General features: G+C 43.6%; 2 protein-coding genes across 2 annotated transcripts; both read right to left on the bottom strand.

Annotated features, from left to right (window-relative positions):
• Nucleotides 1-10,969: 10,969 nt before the first annotated feature.
• Nucleotides 10,970-11,963, bottom strand: gpr31 (G protein-coupled receptor 31). Its single transcript, XM_007894538.1, has one exon. The coding sequence runs from the start codon at nucleotides 11,957-11,959 to the stop codon at nucleotides 10,970-10,972; it is 990 nt and encodes a 329-aa protein (XP_007892729.1). The 5' UTR covers nucleotides 11,960-11,963.
• Nucleotides 11,964-17,552: 5,589 nt separating this feature from the next.
• On the bottom strand, nucleotides 17,553-18,521 carry LOC103179321 (platelet-activating factor receptor-like). The gene has a single exon (XM_007894537.2). The coding sequence runs from the start codon at nucleotides 18,462-18,464 to the stop codon at nucleotides 17,553-17,555; it is 912 nt and encodes a 303-aa protein (XP_007892728.2). The 5' UTR covers nucleotides 18,465-18,521.
• Nucleotides 18,522-21,286: the final 2,765 nt, after the last annotated feature.

The raw sequence follows: 21,286 nt of genomic DNA on the forward strand, positions 1-21,286 counted from the left end.
TAATTCCAATGCTCCATGTCTTTGTTATGTCTTTTAATTCCTCTACTACAAATATGCAAATTCAGTCACTAAACTTTACAGCAAATTCTGAGGCAGAGAAATTCCCCAACTTCACAACCTCTGTGTGAAGAAGTACTTCCTGATTTGGGTTCTGACTGTTTTCGTTCTGATTTTAAGGCGACCACCTCTTGTCACTGCTTGTAAATCAGACAATGACACTTTTTACCGCAGAACTACCTTTCAAACAATTTCCTATCCTATCCATAACTCAGTATTACCTAAGTATTACCTTCAATGTCCCCGTGCATTTTAGATAATAATCTTTTATGTGGCACTTTATCAATTACTTAAAGAGCAACATAGGTCATTTCTGTAAAGTAGATCTATTGTTTTGTATGCAAAAAGCAAAATTTGCATATTGCAAAATCCTGCAGTCTTAATAATATTAATCCTTGCATTTGATATAGTCTTCGAGAGCTTCATAGAATATACTGTAGAGTGAATTGACTATATATTTTGTGAGGCAAATGCGGCAACCAATTGCACACAGCAGTGTCCCACAAACAGTCGTGGATTGAGTGACCAAATTGTTTTTTGAAGGAATTATTACCCCCGGAAAAGGGATCTGCCAATCGACTAACAACCAGGTTCCTACTTACTGCTAGGTAAACAGAAGCATGAAAAGTAAGGAAACTTTTCCAATGTTTTGCCCTGTTGGGAATCAAACCCAGGTCCTCTCGCTTGTGAGATAAGTGTAAGGTTTGCCAGAGCCCCAGTTTACTCGATACTTGACACAAAGATTCAAAGAAAAGATTTTTATTCGCACACAAACAGCAACAGTCTGCATTGGCGTTGATATTATATTATCACATCAGCATACAGATTCATCCAGCATAACGATCGAAATGTATAATATCTGTGATAACATCACACTCAGACTGGAGAAACCCTCCTTACGGACCTCACTATTCTTAAAACTGAGAACATAGATACAGTAGAATCGATATGGATTCCACTGGGAAGTGTGCTGACCCTCTACACAACTCCGAATATTTCAAAGTTACATCTTTTATGTGTTTCTAACTCCATTTCCCCTTGTCACAGAGATAGCCCCCACTCTTCGCAGGCTGGTTTGCAAAGAGAGAGATGGACAACTTCTGGGCAGCCTCCCACAGTCTGCTTGTTTTTCAGTCTTCAGATAAGCAGGTGTCTGAGGCTGCAGCCATTTAATCAGAAGCTGACTCAACCAGTCCAGCGTAGCTACATTTAACCCTTGTGTTAGAAAATAAAATCAGCCAAATCTGTAAGGAAGTAACGCTAATTCCTCCAACCAGATATCAGACTATTTTATTATTATTCGTCCGTTATTCCCCAATATCCCGATGGGTCAGACCAAAGGCCGGTACAAGCAACAGATCATATAACAGAATAACACCAATATAGATATCTCGAGTTCAAGAGTTCAACACTGTGTCTTTCCAGCACACAAGCTTGATTCTTCATGCTTTCAGTCTTCTTGCTTACAGCTTTCAATCTTCCATCTCCGTACCCTTGTCTCCGCAGCCTGGGATGGCTCCATCTCTCTTATCCTTGTCTCTGCGACCCAGGACGGCTCCATCTCCCATGTCCTTGTCTCCGCGACCCGGGATGGCTCCATCTCCCGTATCCTTGTCTCCGCAACCCGGGACGGCCCCGTACACAAAGTTATCGGAACTCTTATACCAATATTCATCCAATCATGGTGTGGACATAAGATCACCTGCCGAAATCATACTGGGTTCACGTGAACACCTCATGGGGTGTACGTGCCTCACACACACAAACACACTGTCCTTGAGACAGTCCGTTATCTCGTGTACGTGCAGGGAGTTTCAGTCCAGCTGCCCACAACACACTTAACTTAAAAGTTAACCCGTTCGCAACGTCTATTATGATTCTATCATTATACAAAAAGTGTATATTCTAACACTTGTTAAGCTAGTCATTAACTCAAACAAACCTTATTAAAGGGTTATGGGTAGGTTACATTCTAAACATATATAAAGATTAATTCAAAGCCTTAAAAAAACATAAAGATCACAGATATAATCTTACACGAGTGCTCTAACCACTAAGCTACAGGACGATTGAGGTGAGCCTTGAGGTAAATGACCAATTTATCTGGGAAATTGTTGGCCAGAATACTAGGGGAAACTTCTCTTTTTGAATCGTGTCATGGGATCTTCAACATTCACTTGAAAGCAGAGCACTGTTTAACATTTCATCCAGTGGATGGCAACTCTGGCAATGCAACATAATAATAATAATCCTTGCATTTAATATTATTATAATTATTATTATAACATTTCCCCCAGTTCTGCATTGGATTGTAAGGTCAAAGTCCTGATGTGGGGATTGAAGCCATAACCTGACTTGGAGACGGGACACCAAATAATAATAATAATCCTTGCATTTGATGTAGCGCTTTTCACGTCGGAAGGACATCCCAAAGCGCTTCACAGAACACACTGTAAAGTGAATTGACTGTATATTTGTGGGCGAACGCGGCAGCCAATTGCGCACAGCAATGTCCCACAAACAGTCGTAGATTGAAAATGACCAATTTATTATTGTTTTTGGTTTTGGAGGGATTATTATTAGGCTCTGTGTGGAGTAAGGAAACTTGCCCAAGGTTTCGTCCTGCCTGGAATTGAACTCAGGTCTCTCGCTTGCAAAGCGAGTGCTCAAACCACTGAGCTACAGGACTCCAAATGTAAGGATTATCAGTATTATTAATTCATAACAACAGAGACAATATCAAACAGTTACAATCTCATAGTGCCCAACCTGGAGAGGCTCAAGCCTCAGTAATAAAGTGCAGCCCAGTTTGAGAACTGCCATTGTTTTTATTGTGGTCAGCCGAGTGTCTAACATTTGTGAAACCCATCACCACACTCCAGATTATCCAAACAAGACTGGGTTCCACATATGTATTCCTACACCAGTGGTGACCAACCTTTATGGTCGGCTAACAAAAATACATTTTCTGATTGAATATTTCTTGATTTATACCATGTCTGGCTTGCAGGCCACAAGTTGGTCACCACTACCCTACACATTGGAAATTTCCCTGAGTCTGGGGTAGAAGGCATAAGTGCTTTTGAAGGGATATATTGGATTGTAAGGTCAAAGTCCTGATGTGGGGATTGAAGCCATAACCTGACTTGGAGACGCGACAACAAATGTAAGGATTATCAGTATTATTAATTCATAACAACAGAGACAATATCAAACAGTTACAATCTCATAGTGCCTCTCCCACTGTCTTCATTTTGTTTCCACAAACGGCTTTTCCTCCGGCCCCCGCACTGTCACGTGCGGTGTCCCTCAGGGCTCTGTCCTCGGTCCCCTCCTCTTCACCCTCTACATGCTCCCCCTTGGTGGCATCATCCGCAGACATGGGGTTAACTTCCACATGTATGCGGATGACACCCAACTCTACCTTTCCTCCTCTTCCCTCAACTCCACGACCCCCGATGTCCTGACAGCCTGCCTGTCCGACATCGAGTCCTGGACGAGAGACAACTTTCTTCAGCTCAACGTGCGCAAAACTGAGGCCCTCCTGATTGGCTCACGTCAGCGCCTCCGCACTTCAGGCGCTGACACCATCAGCATCCAAGGCTGCACTCTCCACCTCTCAAAGCCATCAGGAACCTCGGGGTTTTGTTTGACCCTGAGCTGTCCTTTCTCCCTCACATCCGCACCACAACTGGCACCGCCTTCCATCACCTCCGGAATATCGCCAGATTACGGCACTACCTCACCCCTCACGCCGCTGAAACCCTGGTCCACGCCTTTGTCACCTCAAGGCTGGACTATGGGAACTCTCTCCTCGCCGCCTTCCCGCCACCTCCCTCCACACTGCAGGTCATTCAGAACTCTGCAGCTCGTGTACTGTCCCGCACCAGGCTTCGGGACCACATCACTCCCACCCTCGCTCGCCTCCACTGGCTCCCCATCCCCCAGAGGATCAACTTCAAGATCCTCATCCTCACCTACAAGGCCATTCACGGCCTTGCTCCCTCCTACCTCTCCGACCTACTATGCCCCTACTTACCTGCCCGTACCCTCCGTTCCTCTGGCTCCGGTCTGCTCCACATCCCCCGCCCCAATCGCCCTACCATCGGTGGTCGGGCCTTCAGCCTCTCAGCCCTTAGGCTCTGGAACTCCATCCCCCAGTGCCTTCGCCGCCTCCTCACTTTCCTCCTTCAAGGCCGGTCTCAAGACCTTTCTCTTTGACCGAGCCTTCAGCTCCCCTCTCGACTCTCTACCCCCTCCTCGCTCGCTCCCTTCCCTCCCCTCACCCTGACCATTTCCCCCTTGCTCGGGTCCTGACCCAACTGTACAGCGCCTTGGGACGTCCTCCCGACCTGAAAGGCGCTCTATAAATGAAATCTTGTTGTGTGACTCCATCACTGGCTGAATTAATTCACTGACTCACCAGAGCAGTGCAGAACGATGCTGAATTGTTAATCAGGCTGGTTAATGGTTAAGATTGGAGCTGATTCGGGGCTTGTCATCAGACTCAAGCCAGGCATCCCCGTTTCTTAAAAGCACAGCTGCCTCAGTTATTGAACCAGACAGTCAGTTTGAATCAGACAATTACAAATCAATGTGGGGCTCCTATTCAAATTCTGCAATGAAAGCTGCCTCCTACCCTGCATGCCTAACACACGACTGTGTACCAGTCATGCTGTTGACTCAGGCTAAGGACATATCAGATATTTAAACACCAGCAATTGCCTTTGTTGTGAGATTGGATCTGCTATCTACAATATTTAAGATACCCAAATCAATCTTCAAGCCACAATTTACATGATTTACTCATAAACGTACTATATATATCTATCACTTCCTCCGGGCTCATTTTTAATTTCATTTATGATTCTGATAAGGTTCCAAAAATTTTGTAACCAACATTTGTAAATTTAAAGTGAAAGAAATAAGAGGAAGAGTGCAATAGCCAAGAAGAGGAAGTGTGATAGTCAGCGATTATGGATCAACGATTTTCACAGACCAAAAATGTGTTAAGAGACCGTCTGTCATGGTCAGGCCTGGGAGGGAGTTCACCCAAGATCAGGTTATAATATCACATGCTGCATTCCCCCAGCCCTCTACATTCACCGCTTTCCATCTTGCTGAGTGTCCCACATTGTCCATGTAAAGCACTTTGAGGAAGAAGCTTTGTAAGTGTAAGCTGTTATTGTATAATGTTCAAGACACTCACTTGAAACGCCCATTAACTTTGCACTTTTAACGATTGTCAGGGAAATGATTTTAGACCATCTGTTGGGGTTACACTGAAAGAGGTGAAAGGATAGGATTTTGTAATTAGTATTTAGGTTGCTACCCAGTGCTTAAATCGCTTAGCAGGCTCCAGCCTGCTCCATGTCCCCACCCGGCCAGCCCCACCATCGGCAGTCGGGCCTTCAGCATCTCTGCCTCCACCCTTTGGAACTCCGTCCCACAGTCACTTTGCCTCGCTCCCTCTCTTGCCTCCTTCAAGGCGCATCTCAAGACCCTCCTTTTCAGCCGCATCTTTGGCCACCCTCCTATCCCTACACTCCCTACCCTCCACCCGGCCTGAATCCAATCCCAGCTCGGGTCCAAATCCCTGTCTGTCCAGCGCCTTTGGATGTCCTCCAGATGTGAAAGGCGCTGTACAAATGTAATTTGTTGTTACCATCTGTGCTGATGCAAATCAGGGTAACTTGCAAATGCACGGCATGATAATAAATGGTCATTCAGTTCATGGTTGTTTCTGGGACACTACTGAGGCAAATTGTAGTTTACCTGCAAAAAAATGCAGTCATTACACTTTACAGTCAATAGTGTGAAGCACTTTGAGACTCCCTTCTGACGTGGATGGTGCTGCATCAAATGCATTATTATTATAAAATGCCCAAGGAGAAATGCACCTTGTGGCACTGAACACATGGGGGTGCATATCCTCTGAACTCGGCCTCTCCAGTATCTCTACCGCAATGACAGTTTTGATTCTGTTGGTGGATATGTAATGTATCCAGCTGAACGTTGACAATCCCGAGGCCCTCCGACTTGGCTTCCATCAGCACCTCCTTACCTCAGACGCTGACAGCGTCACTATTCATGGATGCACTCTGAACAGGCAAATGGGACTTTGGTTTAAAATTTCATCTGAAGGACACCACGTCTTAACAGTCCTTTTCTAATTTTATTTAAAGTGCAACTGCCATTTGCATAACTTACCTTTTGATGGTATGCTGTGAGGGACGCACACCACGTTTTACCTACCCCCCGCAGAAGCACACAGAGACATATCTGGAGATGACTGTCATGTCGACCAGTCTGTTAATTTTCAAGTGAAATTTAGCAAACCTGTATTAGGGATTACTTCCAAATCTTGGTAATTCATCAGCAAAAGAAATGTACATGTAAATTACGTGCCATGCAAGAGACATATCTGTTATCTGGGCGATTCAGGATCAACATAGCAATAAATCCCCCTGTTTGCTCTTTGTAATTCCTTCTTCATGCTACATTAAAAAAAAACAGGCAATTTTTTGAAAACTTTTCCTGAGCAAATCGAGTAGCTGCACGATTCTCTCCTGAATGCATCAAACCCCAGACATTGTGGAACTGCTGTGCTTTGGGCACAGACCCCCAGGGGTGGGCGGGGGTGTTGTGAAACTATCTCACAGCTCAGAAATTGCAAATCAATTTTGATTTGGATGCTGCCAAAAGAAGAACAGAAGTTCAGAAAACTGACTTCCAGGTTAAGACTGAAATGTATAATATTCCAAAGTACAGTGTGATGTTAAGACAATGCTCAAGGCTAAACACAGGGCAGATGTCAGGCTCTTGAACAGCTCCTGACTCATAGGTCGGAAACTGCAAATCTGCAAACCTTTCAGCAGTTTACTGAATGGACACACACTCTTGGGACCATTTATTTTGACAAAGCTCACATCATCTAGGATATCTGACCTTAACAGAGGCTGCTGAGAGGCTCAGGGGAGGGTGATAGAAATTTACTATCACATGACAGTCGGTTGAACCTGGAAAATAAGAGCATAAGAAAAGACCTTACAAAATGACTTCTTCGATTAAACAATTTATTTTCCAAATAAACTTTTAATACATTTTCAAAAAAATTACAAATATAGGAAAGTGAGATACAACAAATAAAACCACAAAGCATGTGGATACATCAACCAGTCAAAGAACTAATGAAGCAATCATAAGATTAAGAATAATCTTTGCATTTGATATAGGGCCTTTTCGTGCCATTGGAGTCCTGTAGCTCAGTGGTTTGAGCGCTCGCTTTGCAAGTGAGAGACCTGAGTTCAATTCCAGGCAGGGCGAAACCTTGGGCAAGTTTGCTTACTCCACACGCCTAATAATAATCCCTCCAAAAAACAAAACAATAATAAATTGGTCATTTTCAATCCATGACTGTTTGTGGGACACTGCTGTGTACAATTGGCTGCCACGTTCGCCGACAAATATACAGTCAATTCACTTTACAGTATATTCTGTGAAGCTCTTTGGGATGTCCTCCCGACGTGAACAGCGCTATATCAAATGCAAGGATTATTATTATTATTATTGAGATGTCTCAAAGCGCTTCACAGGATATTCTGTAAAGTGGATTGACTGTATTTTGTGGCAGCCAATTGCACTAGGCAGTCCACAAACAACAACAATAAACTGCATTTATTTAGCGCCTTTCACGTCGGGAGAATATCCCAACAAGCAGGACAATAAGGGATTTGCATCCTGGTTGCGGGTTGGGAGCAGAAAGAGGTGGAGGGCAAGTGGATGGGGGTGGGATGATGATCAAAGGCACATTTGACAAAGAAGATCTTGAGATGGGCCTTGAAGGAGACAAGAGAGTGGATGAGTCGAAGGGGATGGAGTTCCAACAACAACTCGCCTTATATACAACAATATAGTGCCCTTCAAGCAGGGTAGCATCTCAGAGCACTTATCCCTCCCTCCCGCAGTGCATGCATGACGCTGTCAGTGCCTGAGGTGAGGAGGCGCTGATGGCAGCGAAGAAGGAGAGCCTTGGTCTTGTCGACATTCAATTGGAGAAAATTGGCTCTCATCCAGGACCTGATTCCTGACACACAATCCGAAGGGGCGGCACCTCCAATGAAGCAACAAACACCTGCACTGCATTGGAGCGTCAGCTTAAACTATGTGATTCCAAGTCCCAACATGGGGCTTGAACCCACAACCTTCTGACTCAGAGGCGAGAGACGACATCAGTCCGGCACACACAGTGGTACTAGAATGATTGTGGACTGCATCATGCCTCCGCTCACTCTAACTCAGAATTGGCAGGCGAGCTCTCAGCCACTCGGCTCCTGCCATCTGGAATTTTTCCATATCAACCCCTCCGGCCCTTTTTGCTTTCAAAACCCACCGTAAGATCTGTTGGTTCGGCTGAGCTCTTGGCCACCCCCCAAACACATACACACACATAGCTTAGTTCCTAGTCAGTCTTTGTAAAGTGACCTTCCCCCTATGTGAAATGCACGATAACAGTAAATTGTTGTTGTTTCTTGGCAACTAGTAAATTACAGAATCAATATGTAACAGGCATCCAAGCCCACACCATCACCAGGGCTATTTGCAGGATCTAATCTATTACTTTATTGTTACTTTATCACTAGATTGAATCCACAGTTGCATAGATTCACAAGTCATTTCTGGCTTTGTATGAATGGAACAGAATAAACCGCCTGGTATTAAAAGTTGACATTTGACGTCTAAAATGCGGAAGTAGAAACAGGATTCGAAAAGGATTTTTAAATATCACTTGGTACCAATAACTGATTGTGTGTCATGACAACTCTGCTCTGACACACCCTGAAAGGAGAACAAATCAGAGGGCAGTGCCTGCCTACAGGTTGGAGCGATATATTGAGTTACTGTAGAATCAGTTTTTGAAGCCCATCGAGAACACTGTTTTAGATTTCAATAAGTGGATACCTTGGGAAACAATTCCTCCCTCACCTCCCCCTCCCACCCCGCCCCACTTAAACACAAGGAGCAAAATTTCACTCTTGGTTTTCATCTAAAGGATAACATTTGGCCTGATGCCAATTGGACAAATTATTTACTGTATATACATTTATTTTGTCGTCTTCTTTGCATACCCAATCTCGTTAGCACAATTTTTTACTTTCTTTTTTTTACATTTAGAAAAGCTTGCGCACATGCTTGGGATGTGAAAAGAAGACTATTTAAAAAAAATCAATTTGGAAATTATTATCTGCTTCCAAGATGTTTACTAATCTGGGTTTTGTCCACTTGTTTGTCCTCATGTTACTCACCACCAGAACATAATGGAGGGAGTGCTGCATTGCCTCTGGTGTTGTAACATTAAACTGACAAGTGCAAATTAAAACACACAGAATGCGAAGGTCAGTAAGTGTACTAGCAAGCGGAGAATATCTCTTTCAATATGTGGATTCTCCATAGCATCTGTCTCTTAGAGACAGTGAAGCTGAAAAATAATTAACAAAATGAGGACCAAGGTAAATATCAGTGGGATCTAATTCTCAATAAGCAGAAATGTTTGGGACAATCTCCTCAGACAGATAAATAATGACTAGAACTAGTTTCAACAAATAGCAGTTGAACCCGATCAAATAAGAGTTAATTCACAATGTTAAGAAATATTTTGAACATATTTATTTATATTCTGAAAATATTTATTTCACCTGGCAGGGTGAAACCTTGGGCAAGTTTCCTTACTCCACACGCCTGATAATAATCCCTCAAGNAAAAAAATAAATAAATTGGTCATTTCAATCCACGACTGTTTGTGGGACACTGCTGTGCGCAATTGGCTGCCGCGTTTCGCCCACAATTATACAGTTAATTCACTTTACAGTCTACTGTGTGAAGCGCTTTGAGACGTCTAGAAGATGTGAAAAGCGCTATATCAAATGCAAGGATTATTATTATTATTATAACATTAAAGATGGCACAAAAACAGGGATCGCTGGGAACACTGAGCAGGTCAGGCAGATGACAACACGTTTCTTAACATTTGATCAATAATGACTTGACCATTCAGTTTTAAGGGTGTTCAGTTCACAGTATGCCACTCTGGGCAACCCTGAAGTTTATACCTGCTGTTTACCACATCCTGTGGGATTGATCTCAGCCATGATGGGAGGTGCTGTGAGGGCAGATATCTTTCCATAGGCAAAGAAAAAAGTTCAGAACATGAGTCACAAGAGATGAAATTACTCATATTTAAAGTAATTACTCATATTGCCCTGCTGGCAAAAAAATTGGTATATCTTACAAGCATCTCCGCCAGACTAAGATGCACAGTTATCCAATACAAACTATTCATTATATGAAGCACATGATTTGCAACAATAACGTTTCTTTTACAAATATTTACTGGTCAGATATTCCTTCCTGCTGGCAGTCACGATATCAAATGGAGTTTACTGATTTATTTCCTGATACTGACAATGCAGGAATGGAATTGAGTAATCAGTTGTGAAATAACTAACCCAAATCCTGCTCATCTAGTTTTACAATGGTCAATTGATAATTAGAGCCACAAGAGGTCAGGCTTGAGCTGCTCCTCTCCTCTTTGGTTGGAGTTTCTTTGCTGAGTGGGGCGTTGCTGAGAAGGCAGATGGAATAATCCTTGCATTTGATATAGCACCTTATCACGTCTTTGAGACGACTCAAAGCACTTTACTGAATATACTGTAACGTGAATTGACTGTGTATTTTGAGGGCAAAACACCCACAAGATCTGCAGTAATCCTTACAATGAAGCCGTGTTTCAGGATCAACGTTCTCTTATAGTGGATTACAATTTATCAGTCACAAGCGCTAATTTGCATTCAACAAAGAGGAAAAGCAACAAAACTATGTTGGTGCCAGGGTGCACCTAGCAATTAATCTGAACTTAATTTCCCGAAGTGCGCCTGAGAGAACACAGAGCCCGGCAAGTCTGCATGAACTGTGTGATGTACTGCTTGAAATTGGTTGTCAAGAAGCAGTACATAATGGGGTCCAGAATGCAATTGATGCTCATCAAACATGAGGTGACCTGATGAATATCATTGATATTCTTCCTGAATTTGCAGTCCTCTGTCTTCCAGACATCCAGGACCAGCAGCAGCCAGGGCACCTGCAGTAGATGGTGAGGAACAAAACAGATGATAAAAATCATCATCACAGCAATCACCATACGGAAAGCTCGGTTCTTCAGATTGCGTTGTGCACTCCCTAATGCCTGCTGAGTTGCTGACAGTACTTGAAGGATGAGAATACAGGTTACAATAACCACTCCGAATGCAATGACGAAACAAATTAATACCAGAGAATGGGTAACTTTCAATTTGAATACCGAGTTCATGTCTTGGTAATTTTCAAAACATCTGAACTTATTTGAGTTGTTGCTTCTGTTGAGATGTTCCTTATGATAAATTAAAACAGGCAAAGACCAAGCGATTGTCACTATCCAGATTCCAGTACTGATAATGAAACCTCTCATTTTCTGCCTCAATTGGGCAGCCCTGAGTGGATGTACCACAGCACGATAGCGATTGAAGCTGATGAGAGCCAGAAAATAGACAGAGCTGTAAGTGTTGATATAGAACAGAGATCCATTCAGGCTGCACAGGAAGCTGGAAGATGTCCAATTCCCTTCTTGAATGTAATACTTAATCCAGAGAGGAAGAAATATGATGAACAGAAGATCGGCTGCAGTTAGGTTGATCATGTAGATTTTGACTTCACTCAATTCTTTATTAGAGTTCCTACGTATTAAAAACCAAAGTGCAGCAAGATTTGCAGGCAGCCCCAGTGCAAATATAAATGAATAAATAACTGGAAAAACAATGTACCTGAATTCAGAAGTGTTAAAGAAATCTTCTTTACTGCAATTAATCATATTGCGTTTTCAATTTGAATTTTTGATCTTTATCTCCACAATGCAATTACAGGTGGACTTCCTGCTGTGAGATTTTAGTGAGATTTTCCTCTCCGCCGTCCAATCACTTTGTTTCTGTCTCAGAATTAGTAGCAGAATGACAAGTATTTTAGAAATACTATTTTCATTGTTCAACAATAGTAAAAATCTTCAGTTGGTTCAAGAGACAAGCAATGTCGATGGTTCCTTCTTCTTCAGATCTAGAAAATGGCCCTGGTGCAATTTCTCTTTGTAACTTCCTCTTCTCACCCCTCCCACATTGTAAATGTGGTTTTATTTAAGAAATATTTGCTTATTCATTTCCCCAACAAGAAATTACATCAAGAATATTTCACAGTCCGGGAACTTAACATTTTTAACCTGTAATGTTTGTGACTTGTATCTCATGGCCTAGTGGGTAAGTCCACTTCACATAAACACGATAAGTTACTTTCTACTGTCTACAATTATTGTCTGTGTCAGTCTAGCTCAGTTGGTTACACTCTCGCCTCTGAATGAGAAGGTTGTGGGTTCAAGCCACACTTTGGAACTGGAACTCATAGCTGGGGGAGCACTGCATCATCAGATAAGATATTAAACCAAGGCAAAAACAGAGATTGCTGGGAACACTCAGCAGGTCAGGCAGTATCTATGGAGAAAGGAAAGTGAATCAACATTTCGGGTGCATGACCCTTCTTCAGAACTGGGGCATGTTGGGAGGGAGAGGCTTTTAAGGACTAACAGAGAGGGGGGAGGCAGGGCAAGGAAGACAAAGGAGAAAATGGGGTAGAGGACAGGGGATGATGGGTTAAAGAGTTAGGGTTAACCCTAACCCTAACCCTAAGTGATGCAAAACAAAGTGGGGAATCGCAACAAAACAGGGGAAAAGAGGTCCTAATACTGCAAACAGGGGAGAAATTGGAGCAAAACAGGCGGACCAGGGAGAGAAAAGGTGTACAAAACACAAAATACTGCAGATGCTGGAATCTGAAACAAAAACAGAGAGCTGGGAAAATTCAGCAGGTCAGGAAAGTGAGTCAACGTTTTGGGTCCACGACCCTTCGTCAGAACTGGGGCAAATTGGGAGGGAGAGGCTTTTAAGGACAAGTTGAGAGGGGGAGGCAGAGCAAGGACGACAAAGAAGACAAAAAAAAGGTGTGTCTGGGACCCAGATGATGTGGTAATGGTCACAGAAGAGGGGGAGGGGGAAGATGAACTGTTATAGTCTGAAATTATTGAAATCAATATTGAGGCCAGAGGGTTGTAAGGTCCCTAGCAGATAGTCGTGGATTGAAAATGACCAATTTATTATTGTTTTGGTTTTTTGGAGGGATTATCATTAGGGGTGTGGAGTAAGGAAAGGTTTCGCCCTCTGCCTGGAATTGAACCCAGGTCTCTCGCTTGCAAGGCGATTGTTCTAACCACTGAGCCACAGGACTCCACATGAGGTGCTGTTGCTCGAGTTTGCGCTGTAGCTCATCGAAACAGAGTAGGAGACCATGGATGGAGAGGTCAGAGTGCGAGTGGGAGGGAGAGTTGAAGTGGTGATGGAGGAATGAACCAGGGAGTCATGATTTGCCGAACACCTCAGTTCTGTCCACAAATCTGCCTATTTTAAGTGGCACTATTCGAAAAGAGAAGGGAGTTTCTCCCATTGTCCAGACGAACAATTCCCCCAAAAAGCTTGGTCATTCCCATCATGACTATTTGTGGGACATTGCTGTCACATTCACCCACAAAACACAGTCACTACACTTTACAGTATATCCTGTGAAGTGCTTTTGGGACGTCCTCCTGAAGTGAACAATGCTAATGTAAGGATTATTATTTATAGTCTAATGTTCCAATCAAGGTCTCCCCTATTTGTACATAACCTTATATGCTTCTGCTATATATTGTACAACAGTCGAAACATATGCTGATGTGTCCAAACGAAATGTGCTTTTGTGGATAAAGACATGGGGGAAAAGTCCATAATGCTGTCACACAAAGTGCTTGTGTGAACTTCAATTTGAGTGCTGTAGAGTTGGAGTCGTAGTCCTATGGAGAAGAAGTAGTTTCCCCCACCCCCAAGGTGCTATGGGGGTTCAGAAGAGAATTTCTATTACTGCCCATTACTTCCATAGTTTCAGACATTTCTATGCCAGGATTGAAGTACTGTAGTCATACACTGAGATGCAGCTGTTAGTGGCACTACAGTATGAGAGTGAAGGATTCACTAGAACTAATTTTTTTTTTACATTTAACTCTTTGCATTAGTGCCTTTAATGTTGAAACATATCAAAGTGGCTTACAGGAAATTGCTGTCAATTACAGCGACTATAGTATTTGTAGGCAAATGCAGCAACCATTTTCCACATAGCAACCAGGGAGGACGAGTTTGCAGGGCTATGGGGAGAGCGCGGGGAAGTGGGATTGAATTGGATAGCTGTATTAGAAGAGCTGGCACAGACATGATGGGCTGAATGGCCTCCTTCTGTGCTGTATGATTGTATGATTCTATGAACAGTCCACAAAGTGTCGTTAATTTTATCTGGTGTATTGCTGGCCAGGACACTGGGGAAAACTCCTTTCTCTTTTCAACAACAACAACAACAAGATTCCATTTATAAAGCGCCTTTCATGTCAGGAGGACGTCCCAAGGCGCTGCACAGTTGGGTCATGACCCGAGCATTGGGGGGAAATGGTCAGGGTGAGGGGAGGGAAGGGAGGGAGCGAGCAGGGGGGAAATGGTCAGGGTGAGGGGAGGGAAGGGAGGGAGCGAGGAGGGGGTAGAGAGTCGAGAGGGGAGCTGAAGGCTCGGTCAAAGAGAAAGGTTTTGAGACCGGCCTTGATGGAGGAGAGGGAGGAAGCGGCGAAGGCACTGGGGGATAGAGTTCCAGAGCCTCGGGGCTGAGAGGCTGAAGGCCCGACCACCGATGGTAGGGCGATTGGGGCGGGGGACGTGGAGCAGACCGGAGCCGGAGGAACGGAGGGTACGGGCAGGTAGGTAGGGGGATAGTAGGTTGGAGAGGTAGGAGGGAGCAAGGCCGTGAATGGCCTTGTAGGTGAGGATGAGGATCTTGAAATTAATCCTCTGGGGGATGGGGAGCCAGTGGAGGCGAGCGAGGGTGGGAGTGATGTGGTCCCGAAGCCTGGTGCGGGACAGTACACGAGCTGCAGAGTTCTGAATGACCTGCAGCTTGTGGAGGGAGGTGGCGGGAAGGCCGGCGAGGAGAGAGTTCCCATAGTCCAGCCTTGAGGTGACAAAGGCGTGGACCAGGGTTTCAGCAGCGTGAGGGGTGAGGTAGTGCCGTAGTCTGGCGATGTTCCGGAGGTGATGGAAGGCGGTGCCAGTTGTGGTGCGGATGTGAGGGAGAAAGGACAGCTCAGGGTCGAACAAAACGCCGAGGTTCCTGACTGGCTTTGAGAGGTGGAGAGTGCAGCCTTGGATGCTGATGGTGTCGGCGCCTGAGGTGCGGAGGCGCTGACGCGAACCAATCAGGAGGGCCTCGGTTTTTCGCACGTTGAGCTGAAGAAAGTTGTCTCTCGTCCAGGACTCGATGTCGGACAGGCAGCTGTCAGGACATCGGTGGTCGTGGAGTTGAGAGTAGAGGAGGAAAGGTAGAGTTGGGTGTCATCCGCATACATGTGGAAGTTAACTCCATGTCTGCGGATGATGTCACCACAGGGGGAGCATATAGAGGGTGAAGAGGAGGGGACCGAGGACAGAGCCCTGAGGGACACCACATGAGACAGTACGGGGGGTGGAGGAGAAGCCATTCGTCGAGACAAAGTGAAGACGGTGAGAAAGGTACGACCTAAACCACTCAAGGACAGTGCCTTGAAGGTTGAGGTGGGAGGACAAGCGGTGGAGTAGGATAGCGTGGTCGACCGTATCGAATGCTGCCGATAGGTCGAGGAGGACGAGGAGGCAGAGGGAGCCCTGGTCACAGATGGTCAGGATATCATTGGTGACCTTGACCAGGGCAGTTTCTGTGCTATGGGCAGCACGGAAACCTGACTGAAGGGGTTCGAAAAGAGAATGGGTGGAAAGGAAAGAGCGCAGTTGGGAGGCGACAACTCTTTCCAAGAGCTTGGAGAGAAAGGGGAGGTTGGAGATGGGCCGGTAGCTTGATAGCTGCGACGCATCAAGGGAGGGTTTTTTCAGGGTGGGCGTGATGGTGGCAGTTTTTAAGGGAGTATCACAACACACAACACAGTTTTTCAAGTAGTATCACAACACCTTTATTGTTTATTGTTTACTTCAATAGGCATTGGTTTAATATTTCAGCTGTAGGTCCAGGGCTCCACTGCAACATGTATACTGCCGGTGAATGGCACTATTTCATCAACCCTTGTAGTTTGAGTGCAGTGGTGATAGCTTTCTGAAAATTTTTCACAGATCTTCCATAACAATTTATTTGAACAAATTTGCAAGAAAATTAAAGCCAGCCTGAATCAACCACCTAGTACAACCTAAAGTACCCCATAAATAGCAGGGATATCTGTTAATATTCCACCCAAATTCTCAGTGGCTTTTGTAGGGGCAGTCACCTCAATACCATTTTGGAGTTTTCTGCCTTTTCAACACCACTGCCTGGAAACGACTGTATCAGTTATTGTATTCAGTTGAAGGCAGTTGCCACACAAGTTATGGACTGATTTCACAAACAAATTGTGTGCATGTTTCTTCCGCATGGTCAAGCTACTAATTCTGGTACTTCCAAATTTAAGGTACAGCACTATATAGTTACGTAACAGATGTGTGAACAAGCCATTTGATAATAATGTTTTCTTCATCACATATACTCATTTGCTTCTCCCAGCCATGACACTTGGAATATCTGAACCTTGAAACCTGAGGTACTACTGGGATTTACATGATCCAGGGTGGAGTAGTATAAATAACTGGAATATCATATTACAATTTCCTCTACAAATTATGGGGTGGGATCCAATGTAGGGTCTGAGGCTGAGGAATCACCATCATTTAACTACTGCAAAAGAAAAAACTGAACAGGAAAGTCAACCTTTCTTGTTCAGTTTTTTGAGATCACGAGAAATAATGATACCATTCGAAGGCTGATTAACACAATGTACACAGCCAATTTCCTGACCTACTAACTCAGGTGTAGGTTCTCAGTATAGGCTCTCATCTCTCTGACTTTTTATCAGCAGGCTTGCCCATGAGCAGTTATTTCCACACTTCACATTTACATGTCATATCCTAAAGGAATATATGACAGGCACAGTAAAAGTAGTCAAATGAATTTCCGAATCTATCCACAATTGAAATCAGAAACTGCAAAATTGAAAAGCTTTTTAATTAAATAACATTTTACAAAACTTTGGTTCAATTCCCTTGAATTTCCCGATGTTGGAAATTCCTAAACTTAGCCAGTTATTTGTTGAACAAAGTAAGAGAGGGTGAAATATCAAACAGTTAACTGGTCTATGCTGTTCTCATGAATATCTTGGCAACCAGATCTGAGTTTTAGGTGCACATAATCTGACTGTGTTCAGTCAGGATTGCTACATTCAGGGTAGGAACCTCGTGTGGGAGAAAATAACAGCATGAAGGGGGGAAATTAATTTAATTATTTCTCCTTACATTCATATCGACTGAGTTCCCTTGTGCAGACTCATGGGGAGTAGGCATCCTCGATTTTAAGCTCTGTCTCAATGAATGCCTCAGTTTGTTTACAGAATTCCTGAAATTTCTACTCAGAAAAGAATAAACAATGGGATCCAAAATACAGTTGATATTCATGATGCAAAAACTGATCTGATAAAAGTCATTCAAGACTTGCTTGAAGACACAGTCTCTAGTTTCCCATGTACCCAAAAATATCAGCACCCACGGCCCCTTGACCACATGATGTGGGATAAAACAAATGAAAAAGACAATCAGTATAACAATTACCGTTCGTAAAGCCTGTCTCTTCACCCCTCTTTGTGAAGTAATTGGGATCCCGTTGTCACTTAATAGTTTGAGGATGGCTGCGCTGCATCCAATAACAACTGCGAATGACAAAATGAATGCAGAGATCATGGCAAAATTGAGCACTATCTCCACTGTATTGTTTTCTCCGGAATAGATTTCGAAACATCTTGAAACATTTCCATAGTTAGTGATCTCTGTGCTTATGTACTGCTCATTACGAATTATCACAGGAAAAGATGAACCCACTGTTATCATCCAGACCGCAGAAGACATGACGAGACCTCTTATTCTCTTTTTTGACTGAGCGGCCCTTAGGGGCTGTGATACAGCATAGTAACGGCTGAAGCTGGTGAGAGCCAGAAAGAAGAGAGAATTATAGGTGTTGATATAAAACAGAGATCCACTGAGGCTGCACATGAAGCTGGAAAATATCCAATCCCCTTGTCGAATGTAGTACACAATCCAGAATGGAAGACCTATGATGAACAGAAGATCAGCCACGGTTAGGTTAATCATATAGATTTTGGCTTCATTCAGTCTATTCCTCTTGCAGCTTTGCATTAAGAACCAAAGGACAGCAATATTTGCAGGTAGTCCGGATGCAATTATAAAGGAGTAAATCACAGGGAAAACAATGTACTTGTATTCTGATTTTGTAAGAATGCAATCACCTATACAAGATGAATTCTCCATACTTGAAGCATTCCTGGAATTGCTGTATCCTAGAGTTGTATAATATCCTCAGAACTGGAAATAGTTGAGTTGATGTCGACAATCCTTTCTGGTTATAGTGTGCATCACCTTTGGCTTCCTTTCTAATAGCAAAATCTTTTGCCTAACAGATTTTGCATGTCCAAATAATTTACATACCCTGACATTACATTTCAGCTCAACGATCACAACACTCTGGCATATATATATAAATACATATATATATATAGTATAAATATTGCTTCTTGATATAATTGTATTTTGTTTAAACAGATCTATATTTCAGGGATAGTAAGTTCACAAGGAAGTACATGTCAGAAATCTCCCACAGGAAAGGAAAATCACTGATGAGTTCAGAGAAGGGGAAAAACTTAAAAGACTTAATTATAAATAATAAAACAACAAAATTACATTTGTATAGCGCTTTTCATGTCGGGAGGACGTCCCAAGGCGCTGGACAGAGTTATGGACCCGAGCTGAGAGTCAGGGTGGGGGAGGGGGGACGGCAGGGGGGGAATCAAGGAGATCGAAAGCATGGTCGAAGAAGAAGATCTTGAGGTGGGTCTTGAAGGTGGCGAGGGAGGGGACGAGACGGAGGGACTGCGGAATGGAGTTCCAGAGAGTAGCGGAAGGCCTACCAGTCGATAGTGGGGCGAGCAAAGCGATGGACCTGAAGCAGACCAGAGCCCGCTGAGCGGAGGGAACGAACAGGGTGGTAGGAGGTTAAGAGGTCGGAGAGGTAGTGGGGAGCAAGACCGTGGAGGGCTTTGAAGGTGAGGACCAGGATCTTGAACTGTAACCTCTGTGTGATGGGAAGCCAGTGGAGTCGGGCGAGGATGGGGGTGATAGGGTCATGAAGCCTGGTGCGGGAGAGGACACGGACTTCAGAGTTCGGGATGATCTGCAGCCTGTGGAGGGAGGAGTTGGGGAGGCCAACAAACAGTGAGTTTGCATAGTCGAGCCTTGATGTAATGAAGGCAATGTAATAAAAACAATAAATAGTAAAGGATAATAGTAAAGGATTGGTCTGAAGCCAGACAAATCTCCAGACCCAGGTGTTTTCCATGCTCAGGGTACTAAAATAAGGCAAGAAATTGTAAAGGTTTCAATTATTATTTTGCAAAGTTTAATAGATTCAAGAATTGTACCAGCGGATAGGAGGGCAGCAAATGTAACTCCATTATTCAAAGCAAGCAACTGTAGGTCTGTGAGTTTAATATGCTGTGGGCAAATTAGTTTCCGCAGAATTGTTCTGAATTTACCCCCCCACCCTCCCTTCAATCGCAGGCTGTGTCCTCTGGTTCTACTGTTCAGCACAAGATAAAACAGCTTATCATGGTCTACATTATCTATTCCCTTCAGAATCTTAAAGACCGTAATCACATCGGCCCTCAACCTTCTCTTCTCAGTGTGAACACGGTCAGTTTATCTAATTGCTCCTCGTAGTCCAGTCCCTGCATCCTCTCAATCATTTTGGTTGCCCCCCTCTGTATCCTCACAATCGCTGCAATATCCTTTTTATATTGCGGTGACCAGAACTGTCGGTCACACCAGTGATTTATAAAGTGGCAGAATTACCCCAGTTTTGGTTCAATATTGCCCTTTTAATACAGCCAGCATCCGGTTTGCCTTACTCACTGCTACTGAGCAGTTGCTATAGCTTCAATTTATCATCAATCAGGATCCCCAGGTCCTTTAATTAAGTCCGAAAAAAGTATGCATGGTATTCTGCAACACAGTCGCGGCAGAGGTCACACCCCCTTCTGGAGAGATACATCTACACTAATAAAGACGAAATGTTTGTTTGTGTGTCGGGAGTCCTCCCAACCAGAAGTCCTCCCACACAAGGCCTCCCAATGAATCCTCCCAACAGGCGTTGTCCCAAAAGAATATGTTGCAAGGTGTGAACAAGGGACGCTAACAAATTCAATAGCATATTTTCTTAATCTTAAGGGATAAAGATGTCTAAGAAGCGAAGATCAAGCCTTTCAAGGGCAAATAAAAATGCCAGTAGAAAAAGAGAAATGAAATGAAACTGGTTGCAAGCGTAGCCGCAACGGGTACAGCTGGTTTTATATATTACTTTCAAAAAAATGCTAACATTTTGTAAAAACATTTGTTTAAAAGATTTTTATGATAATAAAGACAATAATTTTCTTCTCCTTTTTGGTCAATTTTGTCACCTCCCTCTGTCCTGAAGATTCAGAGTCTTCCAGTATGGTTCCATGGGTGTTTGCATCACCAGTTATCTCTTGTGTCTGTACTTCAGGAATGAGCCGAGGCAGTTTCTGCGGGCAGTTTGACTGTGAAGTGCGACACAGCTATATCGGATCCTATCTTCATAGGAATTATAGCTCATTTTATTTCATAATAACGACAATTGCAGTACTTCCAACTACTAGTCTGCACAACATCAAAAAACTCAGCAGTTTGAAATGAAATCCGCAAACTTCAGTCTCTATGGCTTAGAGCTCACTGGGCAGTCCTTTACTCACTTGGTCATCAGGAAAACCAAGATCATCTTTTTCAATAGAAGTTTTACTGATTGTTCTTCAAAGCAAAAGAATTATGCTTGGAGATGATTTTTTTTCAGTGCTCTATTAGAATTATTTCATTGTTACAGTTATGCTACAAAGTGATCACCTTAAATAAAGTGATTTCACTGAAGTTAA

This window comes from Callorhinchus milii, unplaced genomic scaffold (assembly GCF_018977255.1).
Source record: "Callorhinchus milii isolate IMCB2004 unplaced genomic scaffold, IMCB_Cmil_1.0 Scaffold3, whole genome shotgun sequence".
NCBI lineage: Eukaryota > Metazoa > Chordata > Chondrichthyes > Chimaeriformes > Callorhinchidae > Callorhinchus > Callorhinchus milii.